At 36.2% G+C, this 13,869-nt stretch overlaps 1 protein-coding gene across 4 annotated transcripts in view; it reads left to right on the top strand.

Annotated features, from left to right (window-relative positions):
• Positions 1–12,418, top strand: part of RPS6KA5 (ribosomal protein S6 kinase A5) — a 201,816-nt gene extending 189,398 nt beyond the window's left edge. For 2 of the 4 annotated variants that reach the window (XM_037900835.2, XM_007055451.4), the window contains exons 14-17: positions 5,927–6,118; positions 6,850–7,009; positions 7,468–7,631; positions 8,926–12,415. In XM_037900835.2, coding sequence (XP_037756763.1) covers positions 5,927–6,118; positions 6,850–7,009; positions 7,468–7,631; positions 8,926–9,165 — 756 coding nt within the window. In that variant the 3' untranslated portion in view covers positions 9,166–12,415. Of the gene's footprint in view, positions 1–5,926; positions 6,119–6,849; positions 7,010–7,467; positions 7,632–8,925 lie in introns of all 4 variants that reach the window. The other 2 variants (XM_037900833.2, XM_043549097.1) reach the window with 2 other exon arrangements.
• Positions 12,419–13,869: the final 1,451 nt, after the last annotated feature.

Raw genomic sequence — 13,869 nt, 5'->3', positions numbered from 1 at the left:
ATGGAATAAGAAGAGGATGTGCATAGCATGTAGGGCCATTTGAGTGTTTCTCGCCCCACAGCTCTGCCGTATAATCCTGATGTGCAGCCCCTTGCCACGCTTGCCCTGGGCTCCTCCCCTCACAGCTGTGCTAGTGTCCCTCAATACTAACCTGCACCCCTGTCATCCTAGCCCTAGACTCCTTTCCATCCACAACTCTGTAAGACAAAGATGAAGGAAAGTGTACATCCAGTAGTTCATGGAGAAGGGGAGAGTAAGTAACAGGTAATGCAGAGAAGGCTGAAATATTGAATGCCTTTTTTGCTTCAGTCTTCACTAAAAAGGCTAATTGTGATAAGATGCTTAACACAGTTAACATTAACAAAGGGGTAGGATCTCAGGCCAAAACAGGAAAGAACAGGTTAAATAATATTTAGATAAGTTAGATGTATTTAATTCAGCCTATGAAAAGCTAGAGTACCTATCCCTTGCTACCCCTTGTCATTTCTTTTGTAAACTGAACAGTCCCCGTCCTTTTAATCTCTCTTCGTATGGAAGTTGTTCAATATCCCTAATCTTCTCTGTTGCTCTTCTCTGTATTTTTTCCAATTCTAACATACTTTTTTTTTTTTGAGAAGGGGCAACCAGAACTGCATACGATATTCCAGGTGTGGGATTACTATGGATTTATATTGTGGCATGATGATATTGTCGGTCTTACAGGGAGTCCTCAGACTTATGACACAATTCGTTCCTCAGAATTGCGTTGTAAATCTAAATGTAAGTCGAAACCACTTTTCCCATAGAAATCAATGATATGAAGGGGGGATTGGTTCCTGAACCAAGGCTTGATACACTATTTTCACCACAATAACCCAGATTTTTGTACTAAATTAATTATAGATGACTAATGTTGCAACATCAATGTATTTACAGTACATTGTATTTTGTAAACAGCATTCAAATAAACATATAAACTCACATATGTTGCTCAGAATTCTGGCAACACAGGCTCAGAAAGCCAGGGAGAACGGCGCACATGCTGAGCCTCAGCCAATCACTGTTCAAGCTTTCTGATTGGCTTCCGGCCCCGGGCTCAGCCAATCAAAAACAAGCGGCAACCCTACCTGGCAACAAGCTACCCTGCTGCCTTGAAGCCAATCTGAAGTGACCCCTTCCAGCTCCACACCAGTATAACACCACCAGGAAGTGATTTCAAGCGAACTTTATGCAAATCAAGCGTTATAAGGGCGAAACAAGCATCATAGAGGTAAAACGGGCAGTCAATTGAAAAGCGTCATAAGTGGCGTCAGATGTAAGTCGGGCATCGTAAGTCCAAGGACTCCCTGTATTATCTATGCCTTTCCTAATGGTTCTTAACATTCTGTTAGCTTTTTTGACTACTGCTGCAAATTGAGCAGATATTTTCAGGAACTAGCCACAATGACTCAAAATTCTTTTTCTTGTGTGTAACAGCTAATTTAGACCCTATCATTTTGTATGTATAGTTGGGATGATGTTTTCCAGTGTGCACTGCTTTGCATTTATGAACATTGAATTTAATCTGCCATTTTGTTGTACAGTCATCCAGTTTTATGAGATCCTTTTGTAACTCTTTGTAGTCTGCTTTGGACTTACCTATCCTTGAGTAATTTTGTACCATCTGAAATTTTTCCACCTGACTGTTTACCCCTTTTTCCAGATCACTTATGAATATGTTGAATAGCACCGGTCCCAGTACAGATCCTTGGGGACCTCTCTCCATTCTAAAAACTGACCATTTCTTCCTACCCTTTGTTTCCTGTCCTTAACCGGTTACTGATCCATGAGAGGACCTTCCCTCTTATTCCCTGGCTTCTTACTTTGCTTAAGAGCCTTTGGTGAGGCACCTTGTCAAAGGCTTTTTGGAAGTCCAAGTTTACCATATCCACTGAATCATGTTCACATGCTTGTTGACCCCCTTGTTCACATGCTTGTTCACATGCTTGTTGACCCCCTCAAAGAATATTAATAGATTGGTGAGGCATGATTTCCCTTTACAAAACCTGTGTTGACTCTACCCCAACATATTGTGTTCATCTGTTTGTCTGATAATTCTGTTCTTTACTATAGTTTCAACCAATTTGCCTGGTACTGAAGTTAGGCTTACTGGCCTGTAATTGCCAGGATTGCTTCTGGAGCCTTTTTAAAAAATCAGCATTGCATTAGCTATCCTCCAGTCACCTGGTAGAGACTGATTTAAGCAATATGTTACATAACCTAAAAAGGATAGTGTGACGGGGCCTGGCGTGTGGAGTTGGGGTGCCCATGTTGACCCATTGCGGGGTTGGTACACCCCATCACACAGTCATCGGGATTCCTTGTTAAGCAGGTGATTCCAGTCAAGTGGGTCCTGGCCCCCTGACGGGGTCACTTAGACAAATAGTCTGTGGGTCCCTGGGCAGGCAAAACAAACAAGCAGTCTGAAGCCCTGCAGCCTCCTGGCTGGGGCAGACAATAGGACTTGGGGAATTAGCCCACTGGCCAGGGCAAAACATCAATCAGTCTATGGCTCCTGAGTTGGGAAAACAAACAAATAGTCTCTAGGTCTTACTTCCCTCTGGGCTGGGACATAGAGCAGGCAGCAGCCTCCTCAGCAGGCGGCAGCTTGGCTTCCCCGGCAGTCTCCGTCGTCAGCGAGATGCCTGGAGCATAGTCCAGATGTTTGGGCTCTGCCCCCAGCACTATCGCAGGAATTAGCAGTGTACGTCCTTTCCCTTCTGTCGCCCACTCCGATTGAGCTGGGCTGCCTCCTTAATCTGGCTTCTGCACCTGGAGCATGCGCAGCAGGGGGAAAGGGTGTGTGGTTTCTTGGGCCCACAATGATTGGTCCACCCCCAGCGGCCCACTGCGGGGTTGGTACATCCCGTCATAGATGGCTCAGGTGTGAGAATCTTCCTCATATCCTCAGTAGTGATGAGCAATGCAAAGAATTCATTTAGCTTCTCTGCAACTTCCTTGTCTTTGAATACTCTTTTAGTACCTTGATCATCCAGAGGTCCTGCTGATTGTTTGGCAGGCTTCCTGCTTCTGATGTATTAAATTTTGTTTTGCTCTGAACCATTAGCTATCTTCAAGAACCCATAGAGGACAAGTGAGGTCCCATAGGAATGGAAAAGAACAAACATAGTATCCAGCTTTAAAAAAGGGAGAAAAGGAAGGACCTGGAGAATAATAGGCAAGCTAGCCTAATTTCAATACCTAGAAAGATAATGGAACAAATTATTAAACAATAAGTTAATAACAATAATAGAGGATAATAAGGTGATAAGCAGAAGCCAGTGTGGATTTGTCAAGAACAAACAATTCCAAACCAATCTTATCTCCTTCTTCGACAGGGTAACCAGCCTAATAAACAGTGGGGAAACAGTAGACATGATATAGCTTGACTTTAGTAAGGCTTTTGACATAATTCACTTGGCTTTCTCATGAGCAAACTAGGGAAATATGGTCTATGTGCAGTTACTATAAGGTGCTTATATAACTGGTTGAAAGACTGTACTCAAAAAGTAGTTATCAGTGGTTCACTGTCAAACTGGGAGGCTGTACCAAGTAGTATCCTGCAAGGGTCTGTTCTGGGTCTGATAGTATTCAATATTTTCATTAATGACTTGAATGATGGAATGGAAAGTGTGCTTATAAAATCTGCATACCAAGCTGGGGAGAGGTTGCAAGCACTATGGAAGATGGGACTGGGATTCAAACTGATCTTGATAATTTAGAGAATCGGTCTGAAATCAATAAGACAATATTCAGTAAAGACACGTGCAAGGTACTGCACTTAGGAAGGAAAAATCAAATGCACAGATACAAAATGGAGAATAACTGAATAGGCAGCATTACTGCAGAAGAGTCTGAGGGCTATAGTGGATCACAAATTTAATATCAGTCAACAGTATGATGGTGTTGTGAAAAAAGCAAATATTATTCTGAGCTGTATTAACAGGAGTGTCATATGTAAGACATGGGAGGTAATTGTTCTGCTATACCCAGCACTGGTGAGGCCTCAGCTGGAGTACTGTGTCCAGTTTTTGGCATCATACTTTAAGAAAGATGTGGGCGAATTGGAGGGAGTCCAGAGGAGAGCAGTAAAAATGGTAAAAGGTTTAGAAAACATGACCTATAAGGAAAGGTTGAAAGAACTATGCATGTTTAGTGTAGAGAAGAGAAGGCTGAAGGGTGACGTGATAAGTCTTCAAATATGTAAACAGTTATTATGAAGAAGACATTATTCAATTGTTTTTCATGTCCTCTGAGGATAGGACAAGAAGTAATTGGCTTAGTTTGCAGTAAGGGAGTTTTACGTTGGCTGTCTCTAACTATAAGAATAATTCAGCAGTGGAAAAGGGATTTTTCCCTGATGTCTTTAGCTTCCCTTATCAATTTTCTACACTTTGTCGTTGATAATTTATAATGTTCACAGTCTACATTGTTTTTTTCCATTTTTTATATAGTGTGTGTTTGTTTTTAATTTCTGGTCTTCACTTCCCTCTTAACTAGGATGGGCTTTTAACCCAGTAGTCCTCTTCTGTGACTGAGGAATTGTGGCTTTTGGGCTGTCTTGTAAACTCTTCTTAAACAATTCCAATGTTCGTTCATGTTTTGCTCTCTAAATTCTTCCTTCCCATCAGTTTTGCTCATAATTCTAATTTTCTTCAGCTTTGGAAAATTAGGTTCCAAGTATACCTGTTACTTGGCTGGGATTATCCTAAAGAAATAGCTTTAAATCAGAGGGAACAAAGAAGTGTTTTAGAAAGATGAAGTAGCCAAATGGAAATTTGATTCTAGCCCTCATATATGGGGGGAAACTCAAAAAGAAGGCATTATTAGTAGAGTTTTGTGGGCAGACAAAGAAAGTAGATAAATCTGAGGTGTCAGAAACAGGTCATTTGAGCTCTGTCAGATTTTCTTATCAGCACACCAGCTTACTTTCACCCCAAATTCTCACCAGGAACTTTTCTAATAACTAAATCAAATTATTTCTGCAGCCTGTCAGAACTGTATTACCCACGTTGGTTGAATCTTAATGGTTTATAATCCATCTTTAATGTTGGAATTCAGTGATGATATGAATATTCCTTAAATTAGGGAAACTGGCACAGGAAAATACACATTCTCTCTCTCTCTCTCTCTCTCTCTCTCTCTGAATTTTCTCAGGTTTGGTTTTCCAAATCTTTGTATTGGTAGCAAGAGACAACTTTAAAGCTCAATCCTGCAAAATGCAGAGCACATTCTGGGAGTGCTATTGCACACTTTCACTCATATGGCACTCTAGATTACTTACCACATTACAGAATAGAGCTTTAAATGATTTAAAAGACTGATGCACATTTGGTTAGCTCGGTTAAATTGGAATATACCAATTTAATTCTTATCTTTTAAAGTAGATAGTCTTAAATAATATTCTTCAGTTTCAATAAGTACTCTGTCCTTTAAAAATGAGGTTGCTAAGAAGTGTAATATTTTTACTACTTCAGTGTTTAAACATTTTCCATTTCCCTTTCTAAACATGCTAGTTTCTAAACACCTAATTTTCTGCTTGTTAGTGATATAGTTGTGATATAGAATTTGATTTGATATACTTGGCACTGTATATTGGAAAATGATCTCCTAAGCGTGCGCATACATAGCAGCTGATTTTATAAGTTGCATAGTGGTAAGCACATGCTTATCTCCAATCAGAGCTGATTTATAAATTAAACGTTATTTAACTTCTCTTTCTAATCAAGCAGTATGAGGAAATAGAATATATTCACAAAGAGGAGAAAAGCATATTGGCTTGCATATTTGTTCTTAGAGACTAAATTCTTTTAAAAATTGTTGGTTCGAATCAGTTTCATGTATGTTTTAAAACTGCATCTTTTAAAATGTTTATTTTAACTTAGTTATCTTTGCATTTGCTTTTCAGAATTTATTGTTCACAGATGAAAATGATAATTCAGAAATAAAAATAATTGATTTTGGATTTGCTCGGTTAAAACCACCTGATAATCAGCCTCTTAAGACTCCATGTTTTACTCTTCATTATGCTGCTCCAGAGCTCTTGAATCACAATGGTTATGATGAATCCTGTGATCTCTGGAGTTTGGGGGTCATTTTGGTGAGTGGTTGGTTGTGTGGCTTATTTATTTTGATCATTCTATAACACAAGCAGAATTGATTCCTTGTTAAAACTAATGTCTGGGGAGGGCTTGACATTGTCCCAGATAAGCTAGTATTGGATAGACACTGCTTTGGAGTGGGGTGAGGATATCTTTTTCCTGCACATATAGTAACAAGCTGGGATGTGCACTGGAAGCATTTAAGAAGGTAGAGCTAGAGCCAGCTTTCAGGTTTTTTCTGATCAATTTGATTAAATTATTTTTTCTTGGAATGTTCACCTGTTAAAACAGCTTGGATGTGTGAAGGAAATAATAAATCGATTATGAGACCTCTATAAATTTATATTATGCTCTTAAAACTGTTCCAGTTCAGATAAAGATCCAACCTACATTCTGTTTTACAGAAAAATTTATTTTGAAAAATAAGTAAATGGTATAGGCTTCCCACTGCGTAAAATCTGTATGTTTTCAACATTCCTGAGACATGTAAGCTGATGTTGCTAACAAGGTCTCTAAATAAAGACTTGTTGTGCTTTAGGCCATGTACACCTTGAAGAGAAAATATAACTCTTATTAAAGAACTATTAGTTGGAATATATACGCTGTTGCTACTCTCTAAATAACAATATCTGAATATTGAGTGAGTTAGGTTAATGTAGTCAGTAATGTTGTAGTAAGGTTGGCAATAAATATATGGTACTAATTAGTACTACTTTTGTTCTCCTGGTAGTATACAATGCTGTCAGGACAGGTACCCTTCCAGTCTCAAGACAAAGGTTTAACATGCACCAGTGCATTGGAAATTATGAAGAAAATTAAAAAGGGAGAATTCTCCTTTGAAAGAGAAGCCTGGAAGAATGTATCTCAAGAAGCCAAAGATTTGATACAAGGTATGTATCCATGGATTTTTCATATTTTTCTTTTAGTTGCAGTGACCAGAGTAAAGTACCATACTGTATACTTTTGTGTTCTTCAGTTTTGGGTGCTTTATTAATTTAAGTTTATAAGGAAGCCAAAGTAATCTTTTTGTTACAAGCGGTAATTATCAGCGCATCCAGAATCAATGTCTATAATTTTTTAGGGATGTCAGTTATTGAACACTTGATGTATTATTGTTGATTTATGAATGTTTTATAACAAGCACGTAGTTCATTTCTTTGTTAAAAAGTGTTTTGTACAACCCTGTGTCAACATTATATGAGCTATATCTAAGTAATATATAAACATGACTCATCAAATGATTCAATTTTTATGTTTTCAAATGATTACTTTATCCACAGTATTAAAAAGATAAATAATAGCTCCTGGATTAAGAATATATTTAATATATATAATATATTTCTGTTAGGACTTCTTACAGTGGATCCAAATAAAAGAATTAAAATGTCCAGCTTGAGATACAGTGAATGGCTTCAAGATGGGAGCCAGCTGTCATCCAATCCTCTAATGACTCCTGATAACTTAGGCTCTTCAGGAGCTGCTGTACATACATACGTCAAAGCAACCTTTCATGTAAGCTTAAAAACTCTTGTATTTTAATTATAAATATTAAACATTTGTTATATCAGCCTAGAATTTGGATTTACATGAATTTGTTTCTTTAAAAAATGTATTCACATTTAGAGTTCTGTGATAGTTGTATAGGAAGTCACAGAAATATAAGGCCTATATAATATGTAGACTTATATCAATGGCCAGAAACCTACATGAGAGAATATAATGAAACACATATGTCAAAATGGGAAGTTGAGAGAGGAATATAGATTTTGACAGCATATTTATATCACTGGGGAAAGTGATGATGGTGAAACAGCTACCATAAATATACAAGTTTAGAGAAGGTCCTTAAACAAAGCTTTGTAAGACACGTGTAACATTCTGGTTACACTTAGCACTTGCTTGACTTTCAGTTTAATTGCCCTTCTTGTGATTAGGAAAGAAAGGAAGTAAGTAAACTATTGCTACAAAAATTTGAGCTAAAGCATCTAAAATATATTACGATTTGGAATGGTCTGTGGAAATACCTTAATTGCCTTAATGGACATTTTTGGTTACCAGCATTAATTCACTAAAAATATGTTTGTTATACAAATGCAGGCCAAGAGGAAAATGTAATATTGATTTTTTCAAAACTTTATATATGAAGAATAATCTAAAACATAATATGTTAAGTTGCAGTTTATGCTCAAACACATTGCATTTTATGGCTTCATTACAAACAGGGACTGTGTTGTCCAAGAAGAAGAAGTGGGGTAAATAGTTTTTCTTTATTTAGCAATTGCAGAGATCTCAGTTTTGAAGAAAAAAAATAACCCTGAAATGTTTGAAACTAAAATTGTAATTTAAGTAAATATAAAATACTGAAATGTAATCTTGACTATATTTATGGCTTAGTAAAATAATTTTAAAACATGGACTATGTGGGGAATTGAAAAATACTGTTTCTTTTGTTTTTTACAGTGCAAATATTTATAATAAAAAATAGATATAAAGTGAGAACCGTACACTTTGTATTCTGTGTTTTAATTGAAATCAATGTATTTGCAAATGTAGAAAACATCCAAGAATATTTAAATAAATGGTATTCTATTACTGTTTAACAGTGCGATTAATCGCATGATTAACATTTTTAATCGCTTGACAGCGCTAGTTTAAAGGGTTGTAAAATTGTCATAAACTGCATGAAGAATGTATAGACATGACTCTTGAGAAATAATAAAACATAGACCTCATACCTTATTATGCATGTTCTAACATTTCTTAAACCTTTTATAAATGCATAAATTGCCTTTTTATTTTGAAACAGGCCTTTAACAAGTACAAAAGAGAAGGATTTTGCCTCCAGAATGTTGACAAGGCACCTCTTGCTAAAAGAAGGAAGATGAAAAAGACTAGTACAAGCACAGAGACACGTAGCAGTTCCAGTGAAAGTTCACATTCTTCCTCCTCTCATTCTCATGGTAAAACTACACCAACAAAAACCCTGCAGCCAACAAATCCTGCAGACAGCAATAACCCAGAAACCATCTTCCAGTTCTCTGACTGAAAATCAGAGAAATATCCTCTCTTGAACAATTAAGAGGTGATATGCCTGGTAATACCTGTCCTTCCTTGGAACAGAGGGATTACAGGGATATATATGTTCATTGCTTTGAACAACTTGTTTCAGTTCTGCCTTTTTAGCTTTTTGTTTCAAGACATTTGGTTTTAGTCCTAGTTCAGAATCACTGGATGTGGTATAATATTGTGAATACAACCAACATTGAACTCGCTTAGGGCTGGATTGGTATGTAGTCTAGTCCTGAGTAAGGGGTAATTACATTGTTGTTCTATCCCTGGAGGAAGAGTGTGACTGAGAGGCATAATCTACTTTCAGTTTCTCCACTGCTCCAGGGAGGGAATATACTGTAAAAGGCAATATGTACTCCCTGAAACGCTGTGTAACTTTGCCACGAGGCATGTTGTGGGGAGCAGAGTCAAGACTTCTCCTGCCCATCTGCATAAGGAGGGTCATAGCAGCTCTGGTTCCCTCTGCACACAAGTAATGGCGGTACAGTGCACTAAAGCAAGAGGCCATCTTACGTCACTTCTAGCTCCCTTGTGTTGGTGCATAGGATGGGCCGGAATCTGGACCTTGTTTTGGAATTTAAGAACAGAACTGAACATAAAAGGAGTACCATTATGCCGTTTTACAAATTTAATCCTTAAATGTGGTTTTATGCTACTCAGAATATAACAGTCTTAGATCCTTTTGCATCGAGATAATATATGGCTGGCAAGATGAGGTTAATTTGCACTGTAATGCTATTGTTTATTTGTATTTCTAGAAATATAAATTTTTAAAAAACTTTTCAAACTCCAAAACCCAATGATATACCAGAGAAAGGAGTTGAAATTTAGTACTGAACACTTTTTAAAAAATGGTCATGTGTTCAAATGTCTATTTCAAGGAACAGCTATAATGTATTTGTTTATCTTTTATATTTATAGGATAACTTTAAGATACAAAGATGAATGTTTTTTCTAAAAGATGCAGAAACTCCAAATTCCATCTTTGTTATCATGGGATCCATATTGAATGCATGCCAACCTATGTTTTTAATTTTGCATTGCACAAACATGGCAGTTAGCTTAATACTGATTGTAAAATATTCAATTATATTTTTCTTGTTTGCGCTTTATAAAACATCTGAATGATTTTGATGTTCTCTCATGGAGTTTATTTGGGATCCCACAAGGTGCTGCATGCTACTCTGAGATGCTGAGTGTCTTTAAGTCTTACTGATTTCAGTGGGAGTTGTGGGCTCTTCGCACCTTTGGAGGAGTGCTCAGCACCTGGCAGGAATGAATCCCTGTATCTTTGCCATTTTTTTTTCATTCCTTCTTCCTCACATCTTGCTTCTATCTTGTACATAATAAATAATTAGACTTGGGCATGTTGTATAGTGTAGTTGTAAACCACTTATGCACTGGGAAAACTAAAGGGAAATTATACTAAACACTGTGTTTCACAACTGTACACTGTTGTACTACAGTGAGGTATTTCCTGCTGTGGTAGTATATTATGTACATAACCTGTTTGGAATCATAAATATGTGACTTTTACTGAAACATTTCCATTGATATACTTTTAAATTGAATAGCATATTTTGTAAACTTATGCAGAGCATTTCTACTGCTCACCTTCTGAATGACTAGGGACAGCTTTAAGTGCTAAATAAGACCCCAATTCTGTAAACAGTTACACATGTGAGTCATCCCATTAAAGTCAATGAGACTACTGGTGTAAAGTACATGTGTAATTGTTAGCACGATTGGAAACTACTTGACTAACAGATTTTATTAACAGCTTGCTGCATTTTAAAGTAAACTTAATCCAAACCCTATGCAAAAAGCTTATAGGAATTGTCTGTCAATGGTTTTATTTATTTAATTACTTCAGATAACAGTGTTGAGAAATCTTATGCAGCCATGTTTACAAGGATTGTGTTTGACAAAACCAAGAGGTTTTGAAAACCAACATTTGTTCTGTGTTGCTTTAATATTACTAATGACAGCATTTTGAGGATTTGAGAATTACTAATGTGAATTACTTTATTTACTACTTTCTTGACATGGGTGTCAGTAGTAATTGCAGCATTAATTTTAGGTTGATGTGAATATTGAGACATTTGCACTGTTAATGTAGAATTAGTATATCTAATCTTAAAAATCAGTATATATGCTGGTAACAAACAATTTAAAGTGGCTGGGGTTAAGATTTTAAACTAATATTAATATAATATTCAGATTTGTTTTCTGAATATTCTCTTGGGAGTAATCTCAGTAATAAATACAACTCATTTGTAAACAAAGACATTCCCTCCCCCCGTAAACCTACAGTAAATACAAAGAAACCATAGCAACAATTAACACTTATTATGCAAACAGCACTAACAAATTGCAATGCAGACTGTTTGTAATGTTCAGTAAACTGCACTCTGAGATATTTTTGCTGTACCATTTTTCAAGTACTTTTTAAACAAAAACTAAAAGGTTTCTAAATGCAAAAAAAAAAAAAAATTGGAATTAAATGACCCTGCTGAATTTAACTTTTTAAAATGAAGGGGATAATAAAATTTGTTCCCTTGCTTGGGAAACTTGAACAAATGACTTTTTATATTAGAATAACTTTATGGACAATTACTAAAATTGACTAAAAGTGTGATCATTTCATTCTGAGGAAAGTGCGGTTGTATTTGCATTGTTTTATCACACAGGCATTTATGAAATACTTCATTATGCCATTTTTAGATTATATTGGGACTCTGGAATTATTACAGCTCACAGTAATGGATACACATCTCTTGCATAAAAGAGATTTTCTTTTATACAAGGATATTTGGATACAAAGTCTACTTTTTCTTTTATACTATACTGGTATAGTGTTTTGCGTATCACCTATTTAATTTTTAATATGAGGACGAACAATACTCAGTCACATATAAATACCATGGACCTGATTCTTCATTGCCCTTTGCCTTGTGCAGTCATTTATGCCTGTGCAAAATGGGTGTAAAATTTTGCCACACTATAATGTTAGGACTAGATTCTCATTTATGCTAAGACTACTGTACACTACTCTATTAGGGTAAAAGGGCACTAAGTGGGTGTAAATTACATTTATAGTTAGTGTAAAGTACTTTTAAACTGAAAAGGAGTACTTGTGGCACCTTAGAGACTAACCAGTTTATTTGAGCATGAGCTTTCGTGAGCTACAGCTCACTTCATCGGATGCATAGCTCATCGCTATGCATCCGATGAAGTGAGCTGTAGCTCACGAAAGCTCATGCTCAAATAAACTGGTTAGTCTCTAAGGTGCCACAAGTACTCCTTTTCTTTTTACGAATACAGACTAACACGGCTGTTACTCTGAAACCTACTTTTAAACTGCTGCACAAGGTGGAATCAAGCCCTATATATCTCTAATTGTATGTATACTTCTAGATTTCTCCCTATTTAACATAAAATACTAAATTTAGCCACATTTACTATGAGGAAATATGGCATTTATTATTGAGAGATTCTAATTTAACTTTAATTTATATCTCTCCATTCCTTCCAGATTATTTGGTGCAGTCAACAGTACTAGGAAGAGCAGTAGATTTGTTTCTTGAAAACCCAATTCTTTAACAGTATAGATCTGAGTAACTATTTACTTTTATTTATATCAACTTATTTAAAAAATCATCAAAATATTTAGTTGTACAAATAAACTATTTATTTGTTCTGAGAACTTACTGTTTTTAAAAATAAAAATGGTAACAATTTAGGGGTAGATGTGAAAAAAGCAGAAGGCTTGGAGCAGGAAAAGCACAAAACCAGAGTTCTACTTGACTTTCTACTTCTCAGAATAAGTGAAATTCCTTCTTCTCACACAAGGAGCAATCAGTCCTTAATTTAGAGGATTGTTTCTTTGCAGAAGGTCAGACAAAGTACTTAGTACACTTATCTCACATGTACAGTATTATAAAAGAAGAATTTTACTACAATGGATAATTGTTACTGTTCTTCAGAAGAGCATAAAAAAAGAAAAGGAGTACTTGTGGCATCTTAGAGACTAACAAATTTATTTGAGCGTAAGCTTTCGTGAGCTACAGCTCACTTCATCACATCCGATGAAGTGAGCTGTAGCTCACAACAGCTTATGCTCAAATAAATTTGTTAGTCTCTAAGGAGCCACAAGTACTCCTTTTCTTTTTGCGGATACAGACTAACACGGCCGCTACTCTGAAACCTGTCATAAAAATACAGTATACCATCAAGATGGCTGACATTTACCATCTTCCAGATTGACAATACTGATGCACCTGTTTTCGCTGCCCTTCTAAACAAAATAATTTATACCAGCACAACCACATTCCCCTGCTACTTCTTCCAGAATATACTTAAAGGAATAGATTCACACAATTGTCATGTATGTGTTTTATCAGTATTGTAAGGAATTGTTACTATCATTCTCAATTTTTAACCAGAAGTGTGTGTATATATATATTTTAATAGTTATTTGGTTTTCAGTTATAATTTTTTGTTGTGGTATTATGCCTTAAGCATCATACCTAGGGCACTACCAGATTCACAGTCCATTTTGGTCAATTTCATGGTCATAGGATTTAAAAAATCATAAATTTCATGATTTCAGCTATTTAAATCTAAAATTTCACGGTGTTGTAATTGTAGGGGTCCTGACCCAAAAAGGAGTTATGGGGGG

The sequence above is a fragment of the Chelonia mydas genome, chromosome 6 (assembly GCF_015237465.2).
Source record: "Chelonia mydas isolate rCheMyd1 chromosome 6, rCheMyd1.pri.v2, whole genome shotgun sequence".
Taxonomy (NCBI): domain Eukaryota; kingdom Metazoa; phylum Chordata; order Testudines; family Cheloniidae; genus Chelonia; species Chelonia mydas.
Note: the sequence above shows the minus strand (reverse complement) of the source record. Positions and strands in the feature narration are given on the sequence as shown.